This window comes from Leptidea sinapis, chromosome 46 (genome assembly GCF_905404315.1).
Source record: "Leptidea sinapis chromosome 46, ilLepSina1.1, whole genome shotgun sequence".
Lineage (NCBI taxonomy): Eukaryota > Metazoa > Arthropoda > Insecta > Lepidoptera > Pieridae > Leptidea > Leptidea sinapis.
Window position 1 is genome coordinate 5,738,033 of NC_066310.1, and position 27,006 is coordinate 5,765,038.

At 35.4% G+C, this 27,006-nt stretch overlaps 1 protein-coding gene across 2 annotated transcripts in view; it reads left to right on the forward strand.

Annotated features, from left to right (window-relative positions):
• Positions 1-27,006, forward strand: part of LOC126977919 (zinc finger protein 608-like) — a 187,433-nt gene that overhangs the window by 71,606 nt on the left and 88,821 nt on the right. For both annotated transcript variants that reach the window (XM_050826607.1, XM_050826608.1), the window contains one exon: positions 5,179-5,925. In XM_050826607.1, coding sequence (XP_050682564.1) covers positions 5,242-5,925 — 684 coding nt within the window. In that variant the 5' untranslated portion in view covers positions 5,179-5,241. The remainder of the gene's footprint in view (positions 1-5,178; positions 5,926-27,006) is intronic.

Genomic DNA, 27,006 nt, shown 5'->3' on the forward strand with positions numbered 1-27,006 from the left:
AAGACCAAGAGGAAGGAGCCCCATGCGATGAACCGATCAGATTCGTACAGCCTTTGTCCACGATGCTTGACACTCTGCTTCCGACAGGGGCAGATGGCGGCAAATAATACACAACAAAGTACTCTGACGAGATGAGCACTGAGGAAACCGACGCGAGGAGGAGGAACAGAAGCTCGTTTGGATACTAGCTACAAAAACCAGTAATTGACCGCTGATTGATTTGAATGACATGAGAACCATACAATACAGGCTGATAAGGGGTGCACTTAGTGGTAGATATATATATTGGTTTTATGGTAAAAGTATTTATTTATTTAAGGTACTAAACTTATCTATGATACTTGCTACATAACTATAATTAATGGTTCTACTATTAATTGGTTAAAATGGTTACGCGGACCAGTCCTGTAATGGTTATAGACAAATGGTTAATGGTAACTAGGACCGGACCGATCAATGGTTACTCGCGTACTGCCTTACTAAAGGCAACACATGGTTATAAGTAATTAATATTATCTACTAAGCAATATTTGTAATATAATGCTGTTCGATGGATATACTTCGAACACTGGCCATTTAATGCAGTCTTATTCACATGGTAACCAGTGAGCGAGTGAGTTATTTAAATGTTTGTAGATCACGTTTTCGGTTCGCGTTGGTCCATAGTGTTGTTATGTCGTGACTCTGACACGCAAGTAATTACAACGTTCATGTTTCAAACAACATTGCCAATAGTTATTGCACTACATATGTGCGGTTTTACAAAGAAGAAAAACGGTCTTTAAGGCACCTTTTGGTATCAAGGTAGGCTTTGAAAATGGTTTTACAAATGATTTCCTTAACATGTCGGCTGACTCTTGAGAAAAAATTTTCGCACGTCTCCGTCTTTTCGATGATATTTCAGTATTTTCCATTTTATTAATGAAAATAAGGGACGAGACGAGCAGGATGTTCAGTTGATGGTATCTGATACAATACAGTGCCGCTCAGGATTCTTAAATAACACAAAAATTCTGAGCAGCACTACAATTGTGCTCGTCACCTTGAGATATAAGATGTTAAGTGTCATTTGCCCAGTAATTTCACTAGCTACGGCTCCCTTCAGACCGAAACACAGTATTACTCTGACACGCAAGTAATTACGGCTTTCATGTTTCAAAAAACATTATCAATAGGTATTACGAGTATATTACTTGCATGCAAATTATACCTGGCACACGCAAATTTAGATGAAATTGGTAAAATAATAACAAAAAATAAACACAATCGAAATATCAAAACTGATTTGCTTTTGTCGCCCCATGGTTGACCCCCGCCGGGGCTTTGCCCCTGGACCCACAGAAATCGTCGCATTTGTAATACTAAATAGTATGTGCATTATATAAATCGTGCGACACTTGTCGATTGCCCACGAAAACGAAGTTGTACAATATACTATTGCACTACACACACACATACTCACGCCTTGTTCCCGTCGAGGTAGGCAGAGACAATAGAATGCCACTTGCTTCTAGCCTTACAAACTTCACACGCTTCCTCTACATTCATTACTCTTTTCATACATGCTCGCCGGTTGCGGGTGCTTCGGACCTTTCCTTGTCTCAAAACGTCCCCAATTTGGTCTATGAATGTTCTACGAGGTCTCCCGCGACCGACCTGCCCATACACACATGCCTTATATATTTGATGTGTCATTCTTTCTTCACTCATTCGCTCCACGCAGTGCACTACAAATGTTCGGTTTTACAAAGAAGAAAGCCAGTTTTTAGAGCACATTTTGGTATCAAGATGGTCATTGAAACTACAAATGATTTATTTAACGTTTACCAGACCGTGTTGTCCGAGCTGTGTTGGCTGCCTATTGAGCTAAAATTTTCGCACGTCTCCATCTTTTTATCCATTTATTGTTCAAAGCATAGCTTAAAATAAAATTTCTACATCTAAATACCACGAAAACCCCTTGAAAGGGTTTATCTGGGTAAGTTGTCGCTCGTGATTACAGCGTTACATTACTGTAATTATAGTAGGTAATTAAATAATTGTATTTAATTACTATTTTTACATTAGTCCTCACATAAATATGGTTGTTCTAAATATGTTTGTTTAGTAAGCCTGTATATTTTCCATTCATTTTATATAAATTTTGTAGATAATCTGGCAAATCGTTTAAAATATTAGGTATTATATTAGCATTCTTGTGCCATAGATGTTTTTGTCCTTTGGAATGCAAAATCTCTTGGAATTTATTAAATATCTTAAATTGTTAGGCCTTTCCGATGATATTCCAGTATCTACCGTGCCATAGGAGTTTTAAGTTACAAGAATCAACGAATCTTGTCTCATTTCTTTTATACCATCGTAGTGTGAAGCACCTTCTATTCTTCTAAGCAGTAGTTTGCAATAACGAATTGGTTGTTTGTTTGAATTTTCGCTTCGCGTTGTAATGGACAGAAATATTACATTACTATCATTTGATCGTCTTCCATATCTCTAAACTTCTTATCTGAACTCTACATTATCATTATCTTTAGTATAAAAATCAGCGCTGTAGCAAGAATGGGTGTGTTCATTCACTGTAAAATGAGTTTAATTTCGTCAATGTTAGGTACAAACTTATTCTGAATAACACACAAATCAAATTTAAAAACAAAATTATGAACGATGCGGGACTCGAACCCGCGACCTCTAGCGTTTCGTGCGAGCGCTTTTCTACTGAGACAACAAAGATATATCAAGATTTATGAACTAAACGTCACTCGCACGGTTGGCGTGTGGAAGAGCGCTCGCACGGAACGCGAAATGTCGCGGGTTCGAGCCCCGCATAGTTCATATATTTTATTATTTAATTTATATAATTAATCCCAGAAGTGAGGGTGGGTTATCATCACTTTAAAAAATAACAAATTATTCATAACATTTACTTATAAGACGTGTGACATTGCTTATTCAAGACAACAATTGCCGATTCATTCGACAATGTGTTACGATCACATTACGAAATTCAAAAGAATTGTTAGAAAGCGTTTATGTGGTAAAGGTTACTGTACCATAAATGACTCTCTTAATGATCTACAGCTTGGGAACAGAGCGACCGTTAGGCTGTTTAAATAATAAATCTTATAGAAAAGTGCTTTTATTAAAAAAAAATGGAATTCTTTTTGACATTCAAATAATTAGTGATTTGGAATCTAATTTTGAATTAAAATATGTATATGAGTTGTAATATGAAAACTCTATGCGTGCGAATGGTCGGTGGTGGTGGTTTGATTAACAGAAGGTAGCGGAATTTACACTTAAGATAAATTATTAATTAAAATTTTATTATTAATTTAAATTTACAATTAATTTCTAAACATTTTAATTAAAAATTATATATTTTTGATAAATAACGCATAATGCAATAATTTTTAAGATGTGCACTGCACTTTATTTTGTGCGTAATTATTGATACTGTCACGCTCGCTCGGGTAACGTCCGCGCCCTTCTTTGATGAAGTTGTCGCTTCTGTCGTGTGGTCTTGCAAAAACTGTTTTGTTACAAAAGTACGAAATCTTTAACTATGGTCACCTTATGTTTGCCTAGTACTTCTTAATAAGTAATTTACTGTCACTGACAAATTCAATTTAAAAACAAAGTTTTTCAACTATGCGGGACCCGTACCCGCTACCTCACACGTTCCGTGCGAGCGCTCTTCCACTGAGCCAACCTTTCGATTAATGTTCATACATCTTGATATCCTTTGTTCAACTCTAAGGTTGTGGCTCAGTGGAAGAGCGCTCGCACGGAACGCGAGAGGTGGCGGGTTCGAGTCCCGCATCGTTCATTTTTTTTTCAAATTTATTTAGTAGATTATGTTATTAATCCCAGAAGTGAGGGTCATCACTTTAAAAAAAAAAAATTAATGACTACATTTATAAAAAAAAAAATTATTGGTAGTTTGTTGTAATCACTCACAAAATCGTTTAATAGTGTAACAATGAAAGAATTTGATACGCAAGCCTTTGTTAGAGGCTTTATACTGTGAAGCCTAACTAATGACAACGTCTTTTCTTTTGTGGCAAATTTTCTATACTGCCCTAAAAGCATTCAATTATTTATCTATCGCATTGTTTATTCAAAAATAATAAAAATTAATTTAACCGCAATCTATCTAATCAATATATCTAGGCAACATTATGTCATAGCGTATGAATTGTAAACCGTGCATAATATTGTTGTATCTATAGGTCGCTGGTTCATATCCGGCTCGAAAGACCAATAAAATGTAAGGGCTGAAAAATAAGGGACGCGACGAGCAGGACGTTCAGCAGTGCAACTAAGGATTCTTGAAAAACCCAAAAATTCTGAGCGGCACCACAATTGCGCTCGTCACCTTGAGATATAAGATGTTAAGTCTCATTTGCCTAGTAATTTTACTAGCTACTGCGACCTTCAGACGGAAACACAGTAATAAGTAATACATTACTTTTCACAGCAAAAATAGGCGCCGTTGTGGTACCCATAATCGGCAAAGATCGGCTCCCACTGGTAAAATGCCACACATCAGTTGTTGATGATAATTGTTAAGTCCATTTGTTTATCCGATACACGATACCACATAGCACAGAGAAAGAAATTTTATGATTATCCCTTAAGTATGCTTTTAATTAAAAAAAGAAAATTTACTATTCAAAACATCATCTAGATACGTACATAGCGGCGTAGGCTTCCTGTAAAATGTTTCGAGTAACTGTCTAGCGTCGTCTGTTATCATTGGCCAAATAAATTGACTACTAACACGGACGAGGAAAAAAAGAGGACTCCGTGTCACCTTACAAAACAGTGAAGCACCAAAACAAGCCGGTAAACGTATAAATACATAGCCCCACGCATACACTTACAGTAATACAAGCCTATCGGCGGCCATAATGACATTTGCCATCGCTTGTGACAGATCAGTTTGCGTCGCAATAAAATATTTTAAAAATGCCGTCGTGTGTTGTGAAAAAGTCTAAAACAATCTATCAGAATTCAAGAAATCAGAGTTTAAAGTAATTGGGGCCACAAGGGAAAAAAATTGTGTTACTGGTATCCCCCGTAACCGCACACACACTAGCATAAAAGTGCTTCTTTTTACTCGTCAATGATTACTAAGTACAGTGTTGTTGAGTGAAGGACGTTGTCTGTCGTTTGTTCCAGGGCTACAATGGTGTGTGCGAGCGCGGCGCAGGCGGGGCCGGGCGCGGACTGCGTGCGGCGCGCATGGCGGCGCCAATGAGGGAGGGCGGAGCACGGCCCGCGCACCTCGCGCACGCGACCAACTTCGAGTACGATGACAACGAGTGGGACATCGGCATCGGCGACCTCATCATAGACCTCGATGCCGACATAGAGAAGACGGCCGAGGCGGGCGGCATGGCGGCGCGGCCGGAACCCGACGCGCAGCGCACCGCGCTCAAGATGAAGATCAAGCGCACCAAGCCCGGCACCAAGAGCTGCGAGGCCAAGCACGAGATCGTCAAGTCCAACGAGATGAACGGCGAGCCCAAGACGGGCGCCGGCGCCTCCGCCGCCGCCAAGCGCGGCTCGGGCGGCCACCGCCGGGACAAGGCGCGCGACAAGCACCACCAGCCGCCCCCGCCCCCGCACGACGCCGCCGGGGCCCGCGTGCCGCCGCCGCCAAACGCGCCCGGCCCGCCCGCGCACCTCGCCCCCGCGCCCCACGGGCCGCACGCGCCGCTGACCAAGCCGGAACCCCGGCCCCCGGCGCCGCCGACCACCCCCGCGAGCCCCGCGCCCCCACCTGCCACTGCCGCCACTACGGCCGCGCCCGTTGCGCCCCCGCCGGCCCCCGCGTCACCCGCAAATACCGAAACCACCGACGACTCAAGACAAGAACCCCACAACTCTCAGCCACCTGCAAAGAAACAGAAAACAGATACAAAGGTAATCGCTCTTCCCCTTATACTTCTTATTTAGAAAGTCTCTGCATATTTCTGGATTGTTCTATTCCTTACTGAAGGTCGTGTCCGTCATTACTTCGGTAATGAATTTATTTCAAACACAATACAGTTTCCGTTATTTTTGCTGGTAAAAGAAACTTATCAAATATAAATTCAAAATGACACACGAAAGTAAAAGCAATATAAAAACAGTTTAATGAATAATCAGTAATAATTCGAGAGAGAGAGAGAGAGAGATTTTCAAAGCAGCTACGATAACCATAAAGATAATTATTATAATTATCGCTACAGGCAAAATAAAATCGTTAAATTGTGTATAGCAGAAATTTTTGTTGTCAAAATAGGAATATTTCTGTTCGTAAATTTAAATAAAGCTTCTGATGAAGTGCTATTAAAGAAACGAGTTAATATTTAAAATGGATTCGAATTGGATGAGAAAACAACTGAAGTGTCCTAGTCAAACGTCAGTGATCATGTCAAAATAAATGAAGCATCAACACCAACATTGACATCACCGTGTCATATAAAGAATCCACAGACAATGTTTTCTAACATAAATAGTATGAAACGATGAATAAAGAATGCTACTATTGAAGATAGTATTATTGAAGATAGTATTATTGAGAACATTGGTAAATGCCTTTTATACTACTATTGCCACAAACTAATGATAAGCTGATGAGTTGCAAGGAATATTGAAAGTAATTTAGTAACTAAGGAACAGAAAGTGCATGTTGGTAATAATAATTTAATATTTATTGTATTGTTAGTAGGTTAGCAAAATTACTAAGAATATAATGGTTAGATAGATGGACAACGTGACTAAAATTGAAGGAGGAAAGCTTGAGAGATCTGCTTAAATATAACCGGTAAATGACAGACGAGATGTAAAACAGATTTATTCTAATAATTTGGATTCTGCCTATTCACCTGAGAAAGATCAAAGAGCAATGTTTTGCGAGTGCAATGAGTTTTTCCCAAAACTGCTCAAAGAAGTTTTGACTTCAATAGATTAGACGTAACGATACAATACAAAGTTATAGTTTAATATTACATATTATGTAATGCGTGATATAATATCTTACAATGAGTACGATCATATCACAGGACCTTGCTCCACATTAGCTGCTCGCGATTGATATAAACATATCACAAATCGCCAGCTAATTGTCCGATTGCACTTATCGGGCACGTGTCCAGTGTTTCAGCTTGTATTTAATTGTCGCTGTTGATATAGTTGATTGAGTGCTAACGTGGTGGCTGCAATCCTGGCTGTCTACTCGCCTCCTCATTAAATCGCCCCCCTTCCACCCACAATACACAATGCACCCTCGGCAAATTAATGATGTAACGAATTCGATCACAGCTTCTTTATGATGGCTTCATCGCAAAACATCGCAGGCAATTAACTTCATTTGCGATAGGTTTTTGATTCTACTAACAAATTGAATTGGCTTTTGTTAAAACTTTCTTTAGCCTTAATATAATTGCAATTTCAAATAGATGGTTTTGCGGTATCAATTAAATTTTTCTTGTTTGGTATTTTACAAAGAATATTATTGCGTATACACAATACATACTGTTAATATTTTTCTATTGAGCGAGAATGACCAAGTTCTAAAAAATGAGGAATGTCATAAAAATCGTTGGTTTTTCTTTTTGAAGTCCATAAACAAAATAGCCCTCTGGGAAAATATAAATGAATAAAAACACGCAAAAGGAAATAAGCGTTCCAGATCGTCTTCAATAAAACAAAAAATACAACCGCGACAATATCGCTAATAGATAACAAATTCTAGAAAGAATGATAAGTGGCTAATTACGAAAACCATTACGTTTATAAGATAAATATTATTTTTCTAATATAACCATTTACGAAATTATTAATACTAAATGTTTAATTGCGTAAATAATAATAATAGCTTTTAATACAACTTCTTTCAAGGTCTTGATAAGGTTTAATTAGTGGTACTGTTCAAAAAGCTATCGAATATAACAAATGTATTGCGAGAGCTGTTTTATACTGTAAACCATAGAAAGCCGAAAAGTGCCATTATCATAATGAAAATAAAATCACACTTGAACACTAGCTAGTAATACAAGTACATCATAAAATGATAGAAATGTGCATGTAGAATATTGTTTAATAGTGATGAAGATGTGGACGTCATTATAATCGCATTTCACCGCTGAACGGGCAGTCATCTATCAAAATGTCGCGTAGAGAAATTGCAACATGCTGTAGATTGTGGTACAGCACTACCGCAATATGGCAGTGCAGTTGCATCGCTTCTCAATAGACTGCCAATCATTCGCTGTGTACTAGCTCGGGGGCTAACCTCACCGGCAGATCGCTTTAATTAGAAAGTTACAAAGCTAATCGTTTTGCAATTACGTAAAACCTTAAGGCGAATACTCAAGAGTCTTTTGTCGACGACTAATTTAATAATCACTCGGGACTTCTTTAAATCCTTTCTTTATTAAAATTGTCATTAGTTAAAGCAAATAGCTCTGAATAAGAACGGGGGAATTAAAACTCAATTTAATTGTTATGGCTGTTTTTAAAATATAGGTACCTTACGATTGTATTTGGAAAGTCCTATTGTCACAGGTTGAATTTATACTGTTAATGCAACAGAGGCTAAAAATTAAAACAAACATTCATTTTTTAGGTATTTAGAAAAGAGCTGACAAGAAATACAGCCGCTACAGTTTCATATTTCAATTTCTCTTTTGTTTCCCAAAATAAATAATAACTTCCATATTATTGATGGTCCTTCCGAGCCGTAAATCAAAATTTACGTGTCAAACTCAAAATACGAGTAAATAAAAGTAAATTGTAACTGTAATTATGTTCGGCCAGTTTTGGCATTCGCTCCTTACTATTTAGAATTTAAACCACTAGCTGACGCACACACTGACAAATCAAAGTCACACATTATCGAGCCACATAATATTATATTCGGCATTTAAAAACGTAAACGTTATAAATGATGTCATCTGTCCCATAAATAGACTTGCTGAAAATGTTAGCTTTACAAAGTTATAATTTATATCACAGCACAATGTATGCGAGAGTAGCTTAGCGTATAACGAAATTCGCTCTATTTTATTATGTGTGCAGATGGTTACCGCGATATTTTATGAGCGTACTAAATTGAAGCGCTTTAGATATAAGGGCGGAATGTGTATTCGAGTATTTCGAGTGTAAAGCTGGAAGGGTCGCGTCCCTTTGGTTTCTTAGTGAGGGAGCAGGGAGCGAACACCGTCGCCGAAATTCCATTCATTAATCACTGTCGTGAACCCTAAAAATTTACAAAGTAGCTGCGGAATCAATTTAACGTTCGCTCCCTTACAAAGTTTTCAAAGGCCGTAATTAAAGGAGATATCAATTTCGTTTGAGTGCAAGGAGCCTTTGTTTGCAGTTCGCGCATACAATGCCATTGTCTTGCATAAATACCATTTAAAAACTTCTACTACCCTTGATTATGCATCGATTTTCTTCGAAACTTCAATACTTCTCGTGGTCTGTATTATAATTGGATCGATCGAAATCTATATCTTAATATATATATTTCTTTTGTGCGTACTGAACTTCTCATAAACGGCTGGACCGATTTTAATGAAACTTTCTGTGTGTATTCAGGTGGATTCGAGAATGGTTTGGATTCACAATTGAACTACCTTGTAAACGGCTGGACCGATTTTGATGATTTTTTTTGTGTGTTCCAGTGAATTTGAGATTGTTTAAGATTCTTAATAAAGTCCATATAGTATAATTCTCCTGCTCATGTGTATGTTAGTGAACTCCTCCTAACGGCTGCACCGATTTTTCAAATTTAAGATGTGTGAACAGGACAACGTCTGTCGGGTCCACTAAGTTATATATATACACACATATATAATGAAAATGGTCTTTGTTTGAGGCTCAATAAAAAAAGGTTCAAAAGGCTCAGGTAAGCAACCATGGTTCCCGCGACATTTGCGTAAAACTGTTATTCACCTCGATGAGCTATAACTATAGTAGGCTTACACAAATAAAATTTGAAAAACAAAATTTTATGAACGATGCGGGATTTGAACCCACGACCTCCGGCGTTTCGTGCCGGTGCTCTAACCAACTGAGCTAACTGAGTTGAACAAAGCAAACATAATTTTATATCGAGGCGGTACTCGAACGGTTAGCTCAGTTGGTTAGAGCACCGGCACGGAACGCCGGAGGTTGTGAGTTCGAATCCCGCATCGTTCATAAAATTTTGTTTTTCAATTTTTTTTTGTGTATTAATCCTAGAAGTGAGGGTTATCACTTTAAAAATATAATATATTGCATAGTAGGTTTTGTTTGCCGTAGCAATCTTCCTCGAAATAAGATTAATATAATATCTTGGGAACGGGAGCGAAATGGGAACCGGTACTTGAATAGGACATGAGATAATCTTCAATTCCAAACTTGCTTATTATTTAAAAAAAAACTATCTACGCGGACGAATTCGCAGGCATCAGCCAGTTTCAATACAAAGTGATTTTAACGAGGTTGCCGACTATATTGTATAAAGTTAAATGTTTTAATAGTTGATAACGCATCCGTAGCATACAGTTAACGTTATAATTACGTCGGCTTCCAGTTTTTTGGAGCTAACTCAAGATCATTAATGTTGGTATGGTATGGTATAGGGGCTCCTGTTTCCGCAATTAAACCACTAGCATGGGTCCATTTTGCGTGCAGTAATGGCCAGTTACTCCAACCAGCCCAGCTTCTTCCAGAAGTTCAGAACATTCCTGGGGTGTTCACAGACTTCTTGGAGCGACCTCGTATTGGTTAAGGTTTTTGCCCGTTGGTTGGCCACCCCCGCACATTCCAGGATTACGTGAGCGACCGTTTCGTCTTCTGCCAGACAGCCTCTGCACTTAGGACTGTCCGTTACGCCGATTGTGAAAAGGTGTTTGTTTAGTGATGTGTGACCCGTTAGGGTGCCCAACATTATACGGATGTCATGTCTGTTGAGGCTAATAAGTCTACAGCTTGTCGACAGCTTGAGACATTCATCCATCGGGTGTTGTGTAGGTCGTTGGTGAGAGAGTGTATCCATGAGCGCATTTGGCTGAAGGGCAGTGGCAGAAGTGGCAATGGACCAGTCACTATATTTGCCGATGCCCGCCTTGTAAGGTCGTCCTCTGCATAATTTCCCAACGAACCGCTATGTCCCTTGATCCATTGCAAAGTTACCCGATTCAACATTAATGTTGTTCACTCGCTTTTAATATTCCGGTGTTAATTATCGAAAGGAAAGGATATTATTTTTAAGTGGATCATTCGTGCTCTGTGTCAAAGGTGTATTGTTTAAGATATGCTATATGTTTATCATTCATTGCAATCTTTGTTTCAACGTTCTTATCAATATTATCATAAAAGTTTAAATATCTAAGTGGCTAAAAAATCATTCCCAGCCATGTCATATAAATCTTATGTAAATGAAATTGGAGTGTCTGTTTGTAATGTTGAAATACTACATATATATGAATTTTTCGAATTTTCGGTTCGAATCCCGGTAGGTGCAAGCATTTATATGATGAATATGGATGTTTGTTTCCGAATCATGGATGTTTATATGTATTTATGTATGTTTAAGTAAGTATATTGTATTAAATATATCGTTGTCTTGCAACCCATAACACAGGCTATATGCTTAATTTGAGACAAGATATTTTGTGTAAGAAGTGTGTCAATATTATTTTTATTATATATATGGTACATACACCAAAGTATAATTTTTTACAATTTTTGTCTGTCTGTCTGTCTGTTTGTTCTGGCTGATCTCTGAAATGTCTGGACTTATTTTGACGGACCTTTTATTGACAGGTAGCTGTAGTCATAATGAGTTAACTTTTAAAGGCTACGTTTATTTTAAAAAAAATAGTCCAAGAAACGGTCTAACTCTAAAAAATATTTATATAGTAAAACAACGTTTGCCGGGTCAGCTTAGTGTATAATAAAATAATCTTCTATTTATTTTATTCAACTGAAGCTAATTGACAAATTAATGAGATCTCTATCAGTTGACCAGGGTAACATGATATTTAACATGTCTCCGTAGTAATAAATGAGGTTAATATCGGCGTCGCATTGGATTAAGCCGATCGTTGTGAATAAATTTACATGATGATTAGCTTATGTTCTCTTTGTAACCAGTTAACTAGGAGCAGCTCAATTAAATAGATGAAATTAAAGTATCTGTTCGATGATTGTTTGTCATGTCATGTTAATCGATTGAGATCGTAGATTTTGAATTTAGAACATTGAATGGTACGCTGTGAATCGTTCGAAATTCGAATGAGCATTCCGCTCGAATAGTCGCTAAATAGTTTGTATGATCGAACGCGTCGGGCACGATACCAAAATTGCTTTAATGATTAGTGTTAATAACTCGCGTGTGTCGGCTCGGAAACTCGCGCAATACGACTCTTAATAATACGAATGTTAATTCGATTGAAGTATTCGCTCCAACGATTTTATTTATATCGCGGAACGGACGTTACCGTGTTGGGTGACTGAGGCTTCGGGCGTGCGCGCCTGGTATATTATTATCATCATTCATTTTATACTTACATTTATTGCTAAAGCTCAAAGCGATTGCGTTCGTATTTAATTGATTCAGTGCTGAGCTGAATCGGTATTATAATCGAAATGTGCATTAGAAACAGTTGGTGTATTTCCACATCAACGAACACATCCGACATTACATTTCATTATATATTAATATTGCCTGCGTATCATTAGCAACCGTTTAGTTTTTTTTTTTTAATATATTATCCCGTCATCAAGTAGTTTAACCATTCCTATGTTATGGTAATCTAATACATACATATAAATAAAATTGGTGTGACTGTTTGTAATATTGAAATAACCGTTTTTTACTACATGTATATAATTATAAATATGATACATACACCAAAATAACATTTCTTATAATTTTTGTCCGGCTAATTTCTGAAATAGCTGGGCCGATTTTGAAGGGACTTTTATTGGCAGGTAGCTGATGTAATAACGAGTAACTTAGGCTACGTTTATTTTAGAAAAAACTTTTATTTTAGAAAAATAAAGTAATGTTGTAATGTCCAAGAAACGGTCTAACTCTAAAAATAATTTATATGGCAAAACAACGTTTGCCGGGTCAGCTAGTAATACATAAATACTTACTGTTATACTAATTTTATTTTAGTATAACAGACATAAATAGGATTTTGCTTCGTGAATGGGTAATTAAACGAAAGATGAGCTTTTAAGCGCTTTTCTGAGTAGAACCGCGACAGATGAAAGAAATCTCTTAAGATACTTTAGGAAAGTGAAAGAAATTCTCCAGTATCTGTTGAAGAGAGCCCAATATACATTCATACTGAACATTTACTTTATATACATAAGTATTTTATTTAGCAACTAGTTTAGGAACATTTGTAGTAGTGATAGATGGGGCGTGACCGCGAACTCACTCACCCTGATGAAGAACTTCAATTAAATAAATATAATTTAAAATGGTCTCATAATAAATCCACACATATTTACTCTACAGTACATTATATTGTAAGGAGATATATGCACATAATAGCTGACCCGACAGACGAATTTGTCGATAATATTTCATAACATCAAGAATTATGTCGTCAAATATGCTGTTGTTATAATGAAATTGTTTCACAGCAGAACTGTCACACCGTGCGTCAATAAATTCTCTCATAGAAAATATGTCTATACAAAACAAGTATTGAAAATTTAAAATAATTATGGGTCCCAAATCGAAATAAAAACTATTTTATCTCTCAAGTTGGACTAAACTCCACCCCATTAAAATCCGTTCATTAGTTTAGGAGTTCACTGGGAAGAAACATCAGGACATTGGATATATATTAAGATTTATATATAATTATTTTTAAAGTGAATAAGGAAACAGAAGTCATGAAGAGATAGCGGACAGCTGCCAAGTGGCAGCTCAACTTATATGACGTGGATAATTATTATTGGCGTAATTAGGATGTGAGGCCGAGCATAATAAGTAGAGCCCGCGGCGCGGGTCGCAATAGCGAGTTAACAAATGCCATTATTATTTCCGCTTTATATTAAAACTCCTAGGCGCTGTTGTGAGCTTGGTACTTTGTGTTGTCGACATTACATTATAAATTATTGATTTTAGTTAAAAATTATCATTAAACCGTTGTTAGTAGATACTTTATTACAAAATTGAAAATAATCACTTTTTTTTTGAACTGAACAAGTTTTTCTATTTTCATATTTAAATATTTTAATTCAAAGTAGGATTTTAAATCACTTATTGAATGTATCAGAATAATAACGGCAGAAATAGATTGTTAATCTTTTCATTTTGAAATGGAATCAAATTAATGTTTATATAATAATATAGCTAAACGAAAACTATTTTTTTTTATATCATAAAACTAATTAAACGTATTAGTATGAATGTGAGATCAATACTATATGCATAATAATTATTTATTCGTGCTGAAGTTTATTACTACTGTGGTACTTAATAATATTCTCAATTAAATAAACGCATAAACATTCCAGTACAAAATATTTACTTATTTTATACGGAATGACTATAATTAATTATATATAATCCATTTCAAATTTATAAGCCTGCATTGAAGACTGCATCGGGCAACCAGTTGGTCGATTTGTATAGTTCAGAGTTGTAATCCGCATCTGTCGTGTGTCTACCTGGGCCACTAGCGTCTCTTTGTTCGAATGGAAAGTTTTCTCGGCACGGATTTGTCGCAGTTAATGCTCCCCAAATACATAAACACCAATGTTATTACTGGTAAGCGCTTTCAAAACTCCCATACATACGTTCCAGTGAGCACTTTAATTTGCGTCGGGAGCAAGTTATAAATGGCTGGTTTGTTTTGAATAGGGTAACGATTTTATGAAGATGTTTTAAAATTGGAACACAAATAAACGTTTCAAATTCGAATTGAAAAGGTGAAATGTTTTGAATTCAGAACGCTAAACATTTTTAAATTATTAATACAATTTTGTTTCCAACGAAGATTGCGAATGCTTGCCAAATACTGAATTTATAATGGTAAATGAAGTCTCACTTTAAATTAAACTCAAATAAAATCCAGCAAACATTCGCAGTTCTGTCGAGCGACTAGTCAACAGACTAATAAAACCTTCCCAAATGCAATAGGGGAGCCGAGGATCAAAAGGCGATTTTTTGTTACCTTTTTTATAAGCCGAAATTTTGAACGGCTTTGTGCTCGTGTTGTTTACTAATGGGTTCTGTTGGCTTTGACTTAAGATAATAAGCCCAGTTTTTTCTCGGCCATGTGTTGAGAGTTTTTGCCGCCGGAAATGCGAGAATGTTATTTCGGTGGATTAAAATGTTGATCGCCTGGTATAATCTGTAAGCGGTCGACTTTTTATTGCAGCTCGGAGGCACGAGATTTTAATTTAGCGTTTGTTTGCTAATTGCCGCAGTATTTAATTATCGGCCGTCAGTATCACCCCTCAAATTTTTCACAGCTCCGCAATATCCATGAACATAATCGTTATCGCCGCTTAATCAATCACCGCTCTCGTTTAATTCCCCAATATCCTGTGGTCCCAACTAACAATTACATGTGAGGGTCCCGTATCGGCCGTGTCCAGATCCGTGGCAATAACATAAATTGTCACGAGGCGGTCGGAAGCGGCCCTCGGCACCTTCCCGCCGCCTCTCGCACACCCGCTTACAATCTCTCCCCCGCCAGATTGCTGTCGAGTCGACAATCGATATTCAATCTCTTTGAAGCTATTTTCTCCTAGTACTTTTCTTACTTTGTGACTACGACGTTTAAGAGATGATTGGTATTTCGACTTTGAAGTCTGTCAAGTGGCGCGTAGCATCATGTCTCCATCATTTTGTGTTTAAATTGAACGTGTATTTTTAATTTTTTATCTCAGAGATGACATGAAAGTTATCATTGGATTTGATCATCACATTTTTATGTTCCCGCGGCTTTGCGATCTTATCTCGCTTCACTCGCACAAGTTTAATTAAAAGATTGGCTCAGCATGAAGGTTGCATGCATACATTTTAATCATTCATCGACAGTCGAGCTGTTCTAAGATGTCGATGAAAGATTATTTCTACAGGTTGTAAAGTAACTTGACTTTTTCATTACGTACTCGATTTGTTAAGTTGAATTAAAATGACTAATTATTATCCTACTTGTACAAAGTTAGACATTGCCTATTTACATGAAGATTATCTTCATCTGATATTAGAAACAAAAAAAATATATTAGGGGTAATTTCTACACTACATTTATCTGGGCACCTGCTTAAAAATTTTGTAAAAAGTTTCTATATCACTTTTCAGTTGCCTTAATTTATAGTATAATTTAAAAGAGGGTAGGTGGTTATTTAATTCACACATAATTCTTGTTATCATTATATTTGCGCAGTTTCCACCTATTATAATTCTCATTCATAAATAAGTGTTTTTTTTTTTTGTGTATCGCTGACAAATGTTAGTTGGCACTGCTGTAGCGCTAATTGACAGGAATCACATAAAAGTTACTTTAGCTAAACTATTATACTTATGTATAATGATCTCTAAACAATAATATTTATATTATTTCCCTATCATTACAATCAGAACATTACCAGAAATACAGAAGTAATTAGAAGTCGTTATATTATCTTAACTGTATGTTGGTACTGTCGTGGAAATCTATAGTTCATTATAATTGCATAAAATATCATTACTAACAAAGTAATAAACAACAGCAGTAATGTAAATGTAATTTGTAATTGGAATATCTTTATGGCTCCATGACGTTGGTACCGCTTGTTAATACAATATATTAACTTATCAATATAATACTTACTTTTGCTGACAATAATTACCTTAACTATTGAGCTTGCTCTGCGAAAATCCCTTATTTATAAACGTTTCTAATATTTTTATCTATCAATTTCTACTCCAGTTAAATCGGGCCGAACTACTAGTTGAGACTTGAGAGCGGAACTCCCGAAAATAAGACATCAAGTTACAATAATACCTAGGTAACACTGAAAATGTTTAGAAAATGAATAACGGCTTAATGTAGAAAGTTGCCAATCCTTTTATTGTTTTTCGAAGTAATCTCCGTTCCTACACATCGTCGCATTCGATGGAACCACTGAGAAAAGCAGTGGGCCCATTCTTCCTTAGTGGTCTCTTCTAAGGCATTTTCGTACGTTTTCACCGCATCTTCAGGGCTCGTAAAGCTAATACCCCGAATTTTATCTTTAGTTCTTGGGAATACATAAAAGTCGCAGGGCGCCAGGTCAGGACTGTATGGCGAATGACTCATTATCTCGACACCTGCCATAGTCAAATTTTCAACAGTCCGTTTTGCGGAGCGCGCCGAAGCATTGTCGTGGTGAAGGAGGATCCTGCTTCGAGGGCGCTGTTGTCGAATTTTTTCCAAGACAAAGAGTTCTTAAATTGAAATTCAAAAAAAGTGTTCATTAGCAATGTTTCTACCTGGCCAGTTCTAAACATTTTCAGTGTTACACACGTATTATGCTTGAACTATAAAGATAGACTGAACCAGTAAGTACATTGTTGAAACATTTTTTCAAAAAATAATAATATATCCTTAAATATTAATAAATTATTAGCGTTACTGATTAATTAGGTAACAGGACAACAGAACATGTGAACAATATCTGACTCTTAATTAGATTTAAAGACATCGCGCTAATCTCAGTGTATAATTGAATTAGCGATGCGCAAGCACCAGATTCCGAATGTATCGTTATTATATGTGCATAACTAATTTGTTTGTTAAAGACGTGCTCAGGGCACGTTATACGGTAAACCTACCCGCTGTGAATTATTTAAATTTATCCCCACGGCCTCACTCGGGCATCGGGGTACGGGGGGCAGAGCGGGCCGTCTATCGATTGCACAGCAAAGTGTAGCTGGTTGCTGTTCCCTGTGTACTGTTCATATTAACGGGCACTTGTCTCGGTATATGTTCCCCTGGTGTTTGAGTGTATTATTCACAGTTCGTTGTACCTTTTATACGGCGAGCCACAAAAGCCATCCATCCTGAATAGCCTGTTTCTGTAATCATCCACCTTTAGACGCATAGCAAGCAAAAATCCTCATTTATTTACAAATATTAACTATTATTAACATTTAAATAATTTTTGCTTCATGTGTAGTGTGTTCATAGTATTTCAATCATTTTTATGTTGTTATTATTATGGTTAGCAAAGGTTACAAAAGTCGACAGGTAGAAGTTTACAACACAACTTACGATAATACTGCTTGCAATAACTTAACTATCTCGAAATAAATTATACGTAATATGATTTATACAAATTAAACTACCTATTTGAATCAAAAAAGGACTAAATAGAAATAAGAAAGAGCTTTAAAATTATAAGTATCCGTATAAAAAAAATTGGGGTTATAAAATTATTAATAGAACTTCATAATATAATACGCATCTATTGAATATATACTCACTAAGGTCTTGAGACTAAAGTGGCAATGTGTCGGTCACAAAGCTCGTATATCTGATAGTAGGTAGACTATAAGAATCACAGTGTGGCAAATGCAAGCAAGGAAAAAAAGGTTGCTGGACCGAAAAATATGGTGGGCTGGTGTCATTGTAGATATTTTAGGATAGACTGGATGAATCTGTGCACAAAGAGAGAAGGGGTTCAGCCAAAGTGGGGTCCATAACAATTCATAATAACTTCACTTACAAGTCATACAACTAAACAATGTAAACTTAAATAAGTGTTTCAGTATTGGCTTCATATACATTTTTATATTATATTATCAAGGTAAATTTAATATTTTTACTTTCCTAAGTTTTTTCTTTTTTGTGATTATTTAGTTTCAATATCAGTTGTTTACGCTTGAAACACAGGATTACCTAGTTCAGGCACAGTGTTAACTAGTTTTTAAGTAATACTTTTGTATTGACTATTATTCTTATTTTGTAATTTAATAATCTCTTAATAAATAAATTGAAATTGAATTGAAATATGAGACTTCGGTCTTCTAAATATTTATTGCTTTAAACGAGCAATTATTGTATATATACCTATATATAATCTGAATCTCGGAAACGGCTCCAACGATTTTCATTAAATATTGTATACAGGGGATTTCCGGGGCGATAAATCGATGTAGCTAGGTTTCAATGTAAAAAAATGTATTTTAATACGTGTTTTAATGAGAAACAGCTGCAATAACATTCGAATAAAAAGGTAAATTTCGCCACTATATACAAGACTATAAAAGCTCAGATGGGACATTCGGTGATCTGGAAATCAGAAGTCCCCGGTTCGAATACAGATATCCTATTAGTCTTTTTTGTTCAAGTTTTGTACATTCTTAAAAATCCGAGCAGGGCTCGGTCGTCCGGTTATTACTAAGAATGAAAGTACAACAGCACCTTCATAAAACTCTTTAATCTTACTAAGTGGATGGAATTATACGTAAAGTGTTTTGCCACGACGAAACTCATAACAAATGTAATTTTTTTTTTTTACATTATGATATTGAAAATGGGTATTTACCTAAACATTTGTTTAACTAGGAAAAAACAGTACCTGTTATATCTTAATAAATTATTCATAGAATGGCCAACTCGCCTTTGTAATGCAAATTTCATTCTGATTTCAATAATTACATTCCGAACACGTAATAATCTGTATAAAAAGTTTTTATGAGCTCTTTTATCTATGGCGCTGCATTCGTATTGGTTAATGTTTGGGGATGTCGACCCTAGTTATCACACATCCCTGGGGTGAATGTTGGAATATTATTATTTTTTATAGTCACGTGAAATTTATATTTTACTACCTGACCCGTCCTCCGCCTCGTCTATCTGTCTGTTCGCGATTAACTCAAAAACTACTGAACCGATTTTCATGCTATTTTCACCAATGGATAGCGCGGTTCTCGAGGAAGGTTTTAGTATATAATTTGTTAAGTTTTTGTTTGCATATTTATATACATTAACGATTTTTGTTGGAGGTGTCGGAAAAAAACAGCCGTCGGGGAGCTTAAAAAAAATTGGCAATCACAAAAACTGTTTATGTACGATATTAATCCTTATCATTTTATTACTACATAATCGAGGTATTAACCCGGGTATTAATAAATTAACTTAGCAATCTAAAATCGCTTATATTATAATTCCTTAGGTTATGTATTAAATAAAATCTAATTCAAATAAAAACTGAAAATTTTCATCATCAATCTATGAATACTATCCCAGGACAACATAAAATAGAGCAGCTAAAAATCGCTTTTCAACCGAAACACAAACTACACAGCAATAGACAAAAAAGAAGCAAATCCACTCGGTTGCCTATTCGCGCTTCGATAAATTCACGTATATCTGCCATTTTTAAATTTCGAACGTCAATTCATTGAAAAAGTTTTGCGTGATTCGAATTTCGAATGCCTAATTAATCTCAGTATCAGATAAATGAATAGATTGTATTAACTATGCATTACGCTGCAGTCCTGGTAATTTATAATTCTCTATTAATTCAAATTGCTTTCAAACAATATTAAAACAAGACAATTTATATTTGAGTGTGTATGTAAATAGATCAATTTATAATAATATGTGACGATGGATGACTCCGGCTAAATTGGAACACAAATATTTTGAAGGCTTGCCAAGAAATCTTACTAAATTGCTGGCAATTTAAATGAATATCTTTCGTAATCTTGTACTGAAAGACTTGTATGTTTATTTGAAGTTTCCTTCAACATATTTATATTATTATGTAAATAAAATCTCCACACATTAACCGCTCGATTTTTATTTGGATTTACTGTCATGCCTACGACTTACAATGTCATAATGAGATTATATTAGGTGTATAAGTTAGAGCCACCAATGGGAGGCTCCTTTACACAGGATGCCGGCTAGATTATGGGTACCACAATGGCGCCTATATCTGCCGTGAAGCAGTAATGTGTAAACATTACTGTGTTTCGGTCTGAAGGGCGCCGTAGCTAGTGAAATTACTGGGCAAATGGTAATGCATAAAATGGTAGTGCCGCTCAGAATTTTTCAGTTTTTCAAGAATCCTGAGCGACACTACTCGTCTCTTATTTTCATAAAAAAAGCCTTCTGCTTTTTGAAGTCACTTAACAACAGCTATCTTTATATATATATATATATATATATATAAATCAAGTGTCCTGATGTTTCTTTCCAATGAACTTCTAAACTAATGAACGGATTTTAATGGCGATTACTTCACGGAGTGCAGTTAAGTCCAACTTGAGAAATAAAATAGTTTTTATTTCGATTTGAGACCCGTTATTTCTATAACACGGTTTGACAGTTCTGCTGTGAAACAATTTCATTATAACAGGGAGCATATTTTACGAAATTATTCTTGATGTTATGAAATATTATTGACAAATTCATGAAAAAACAGTATTTTTTTTATTATGTACAGAACAACGTCTGTCGGGTCAGCTAGTGTGGATATCAAGAACAATATACATTTTTGTATCAAACCAACCAGCCTTTTAAATTGAAAAATATAGAACACAGTAAAATTTCGACGATAATAATCAAAACGATACACAATGGCCTCAATCGATTCATTTATACGTGAAATTGTGAATTTTAAGTACAAATAACAGAAAATGAGGAGTGCTGTTTAAATATAAAATTCAAAGCGAAGTTAACGTTGGAAGCAACGAAAAGAGCGTTGAATTCGCGCGGAATGCGAGTACATTTTCCTGAAGACTTTCATTTGGTACGAGTCGTGTTGGAGCGCCATTGCCACGTATTATTCAAAATTCCTATATATTGTTCCACTTGCTTTGTTGTTTCCGTGTAATCAACGCCGGTATATCACTGGATTCTGACAGTAGTATCATGTTATATTGTAGAGACGAAATGTCAATGTCAAAGTCAAAAGAATCTTTATTCACTGTAAAACTTTATAAATTACTAGCTGACCCGGCAAACGTTGTATTGCCATATAAATTATTTTTAGTGTTCGACCGTTTTTTCTTAGACTTACTTTTTAATGCCGTCAACCACGGCCACGAAAAAGTCTTTTCATTTTTCGGGTTAAACCTATTAATATTATAAATGTGAAAGTTTGTTTGTCTGGATGTATGTTTGTACTTCTTTAACGCAAAAACTACTGAATGGATTTTGATAAAACTTTACAATAATATAGCTTACACACCAGAATAACACATAGGCTATTATTTATAAAACTATCGCGTGAATTATACTTTATATGGCAAAACAACGTTTGCCGGGTCAGCTAGTATAATATAGATAAGACACTCACAAAAAATGTGGCTTTCTATTGGTAAGAAACATTTTAAGATCATTTCAGTAGATCCAGAGATTATCGTTATTAGAAAGTATTTTATTTATTCGTCAACATTTCAATGTTTTATATTATTTTATTATGACACAATCCAAATAGGAGACAAATCCAACAAATTAAAAATCTTGAAAATCAGTCCAGCCGTGCTTCATATATAAGTGTTATATTATACAAATTAACCCGAATTGAAGCAAATCTGTTCGCGATGACTGCGAAATTTTAAATCTAGGAATTGAGAGAAGAGGGCCGTTTTCAATTATATATCCCTAGTTACGGATTTGCTGTCACCGTTTAATGACAAGATCATATCTATCTATAGTTATGTCCAATATAGTTATAGTCCAATGCTTTATGTCGATAGGTTATTGAAATGTAAGTAAGCGTAAAATGATAGATTTGTCTTACCTCTAGTAAGTTAAACTAAGGATAGATAGGTTATTTAAAACGGCCGTAAGACGTGTTTAACCGAAACTTTTGACGTTTCGTTGTTTTCTAGTCTAAATAAATATAATATGATAAAAAATTTAATTTTACGCAAATATTGAATTTAAAAATATCACTTATGTGATACTTTTGTGCAAATGACAAAAAAAACATATAGATTAAAAAGGATTCATTATCATACCATAGTCATTTGCGATTTTGTCTATCTTGATAACTCTTGATAAGTGTAAGGAGTTCATTTAAAAGTTAATTAATTATTAGGAAATAATAACAGATTAAATATAATCAGTTGTACAAATTCGGTGCAATGTTGTCAATATTTATTCGATATTTTTTTCAAATCGAGACGAGACCGTATTTACAAACTTTAAAAACTCTAATAAAAACCTTGGTAAATTAATTAACTTAGAATCAAATTTGTACCTAGTCAATACTAGGAATGCAGAAATCGTGAGAAGCATAGTTTATAAATGTAACGGAATTCGCGGCGAACATAATTTCCTCGTTGCGTACATGGCAGGCAGGGAGAAGCAACCTTTGGTTGTAAAGTACCCCGCCGCTTAATTACCGCCGCCCTCGTTACTTAATGCAGGGCACGGCTTTAATGAAATACATAAAGCGTAAAATAAGTGTGCTTAAAAGGGCATATTATTAACTGAGCTTTACATGAATTAATAACGTAACTGAATTAAGTTATATAGTTTTTTTCACGGACTAGTAAAAAAATAAGTACCCCGTGTCACCTTACATAACAGTGTAGCACTAAAACAAGCCGATTAACGTGTAAATACATAGTCCCACGCACACACTTACAATACCATAGGCCGATAGGCGGCCATTATGAGAATTACCATCGTCTGTCACACATCAGTTTGCGTCTCAATAAAATATTTTAAAAATGCCGTCGTGCGTTGTGAAAAAGTGTAAAAACGATACTTTATAAGAATTTGTGGCCATATATGATTATTTAAGGGAGAAAAAATTATGTAACTAGTATCCCCCGTAACCGCACACACACTAGCATAACGGTGCTTCACTTGCTAATATCACGGCGCGGAGTCCTTCTTTTTTTACTGGTCCGTGAGTTTTTCTAAGGAAAGCCTACCTTAATGCATGCAGAATGTTTAATTTAAATCCAAAATAATTATACGAAAGGCGTACTGTATTTTTTTTAAAGTAATGTCATTAACAGATAAGAATCTTTTATCGTCACCGGACCACGAAACGCGTGTGTCTGAATTTCTATATTATAAATTGTAACGTGTCTTTTTTAGTACGTGGTATCGAATTATAAAAAAACTATTATTAAATTATCTTCTTTTTTTATTATATTTTGTGTATTGCTTTTACAATACTATTAAATCTTAGGTCGAAGGGCGACCACTCTTACTTAACTTCTTTATCCAATCTCCATTCTCGATTGTTTTCTCCCTCATGTCAATCTTTTTAAATGATATTTTACCCCCTTATTCATAATAGTCTGCTAACTTAAAGCATTGCTAATTCTCACTCTGTCTTCTACTATTGACCTAAGTCAGAATGAAAAATAACACTCTGTAGCCGCTGTTTTAAGTTAGCGGATCATTATGAATAAGGGGGATAATCTTTACGGCCAACTACACAAATACACAAAAAAGGAACCAGAAATGATGTAACAAATTATAGACCAGTCTCAAAGCTGTATTTGTTTGCGAAAATGTTAGAGAAAATTGTGTAAAAACCTTCATTTCACTTAAACATTGTCTTGATCCGCGCCAATATGGTTTTAAGGTAACTGTCGCGCATTATGTCTGAACCTTCTCAAGTAGACGTAATCTACACTGGTTTTTCTAAACAGAAATTATTATTAACAACAACAATATAACAATTAAAAATAATTGAAAATGAGTATGAAAAAAAAGATTGTGTAAATATATCCCTCACGTCGCTACATAGTTTACCAGGCAAACAGCAATAAGAAGAGTATCAAACTATATTCTCAAGCCACCTAACAAATGAATAAGAGCGTAAACTACAACGACAAATCCGAATCGTAAACAAGGCTTGTCTGTAAATCCGGGAGCTCGTTTGTGAACAATTGTCTGTGGCCAGTCCGGTTCGATCGCCGGTGGCTGGTCTAGCCGGCTGCTATCGGCTTATTGTGCCCTGGTATTGCGGTGTCTTGCTATACCTATAACTTCTCAATACGATACTTTAAACCTTTCTTAAATCGTCGGCCGGTCGTATGAACGACCGAATACGATAAAATTTATATGTATGACTAAGGTTTTCATGCATTTAGCAAAATTATATTAAACACTAGCTGACCCTACAGACGCTGTTCTGTAAATAATAAATAAAATATTGTTTTCTATGGATTTGTCAATAATATTTCATAACATCAAGAATTATTTCGTAAAATATGCACACTGTTGCTATAATGAAATTGTTTCACAGCAGAACTGTCAAACCGTGCGTCTATAAATTGTCTCATAGAAAATATGTCCATACAAAACAAATATTGGAATTATTATGGGTCCCAAATCGAAATAAAAACTATCCTATCTCTCAAGTTGGACTAAACTGCACTTGATGAAGTAATTATTAAAATCCGTTCACTGGAAACAAACATAGGACACTGGATTTATATATATAAAGATTAAACATTCAACTAGATTACTAGAAGTAGTTAAGGTATTGATACGGTAATTGATATCGACTAAGTCAATGTTCACACCAATGAGGATTGTTATGCTAAGACCTATGCTTAAGCTGTACTTGATTTCAATGTTCTAAGTGTCTCGTGGTCCGGTAAACGGATGAATAACATAGATAAGTAGTTCGTTGTTGCTTGAACAGAGCGTCTTAAGATTAGTGAGACCACTAAAGAAATCAGAAATGATTTAAATAAAACACTTTTTAAAGGATTAAGTAACTGTGTTTTTACATTAGTAATTGAGTAAAAGTTACATTATTATTATAGCCATTAATTGCTTCGGAGGCGCTATACTTCATAATGAAAACTATAACAAGCACTATCTCGAGTCCTATCAACCGCGTCCCTCTGAAAACGTGCTCTGTAAAGGTCACGAAACGTCGGGTTAGCTAAAATAATAATAAAAATGACTCCTGTCAACCGCGGCAACCCTAAAAAGGTGTTCTGAAAAGGTAACCAAACGTCGAGTTAGCTAAAATAATAATAAAAATGTAACTTTTACGCAGAGAATAATGTAAAACCAGTTACAATTACACGCGTTTTAATCAAGAATAATATAATCAGAAATAAGTTATTAATTTTTAACAATGATGGTTTCATACCTACAGACACAAAGTGTCATTTTAGTATTAAAGGAGCGAAAGTCCTGCGTTAGCCTGAGTTTTATGAAAACACAAAATACGTCCGCCTGTTCTCTCTCGTATCAGTACAGATCTGAAATTGAGATATGAAAAAATGTATATATTTGTGACTCACTTAAAACAGCTTTACTGGTAAGTAGTTAGTAAGGCTTCAGTGACAATCTTGTATTACAAACTGACATTTGCATTTATCAGATTACTAGCCGTTCTCGCCCGCTTCGCTGGGCGATTTTTAAAAGGAAATAAATTAAATTTTATTCATCTTATTACTAATACATTATACCATCTATGATAAATTTCGCATCGAAAGGTGGTAGTTTCATGGCGATACGATCAAACAACAATCAAACTCAAACAATGACTCATTCATCCGTTTAGCGGATGTTTAGCCGTTGCCTATCAACAGCCTATGTTTACTGAATTTCTTAAATACCATAAAACCGGAATATTTCCGCTATTCCTTAAAGGATTTCTCATGGACCATTCCAATGCTTATCCAAAAATCTGTCGCGTAACACAAAAAGTATTTCTTCGAAGACATTCGAAAAACTTGCCTCGCCAAGTATTTATTCATACATTAATTTGTTCGTATTGATGATGTGTTTCGTATAAACATTCATATTTTTGTATTGATGGCCTCATAAACTGTAATCATGGCCAATAAAGATATCCTTATAAAGATATTATTAATTTACTGTTGTAAATGATTCGAGTTTTGTGTAATCTAACCAATTAGGTGAAGCATACGTTATATTGCCTTACAAATTACAATCTCCGATTTTGAAATCTATTTATAGCTAAGGCATTTATTTATTTATAAATTCAAGTTAATTCACATTTATAAGGAAAAATAGGGATTTAATAGGATAGTTCCTTGTATAGCAGTCAAAACTT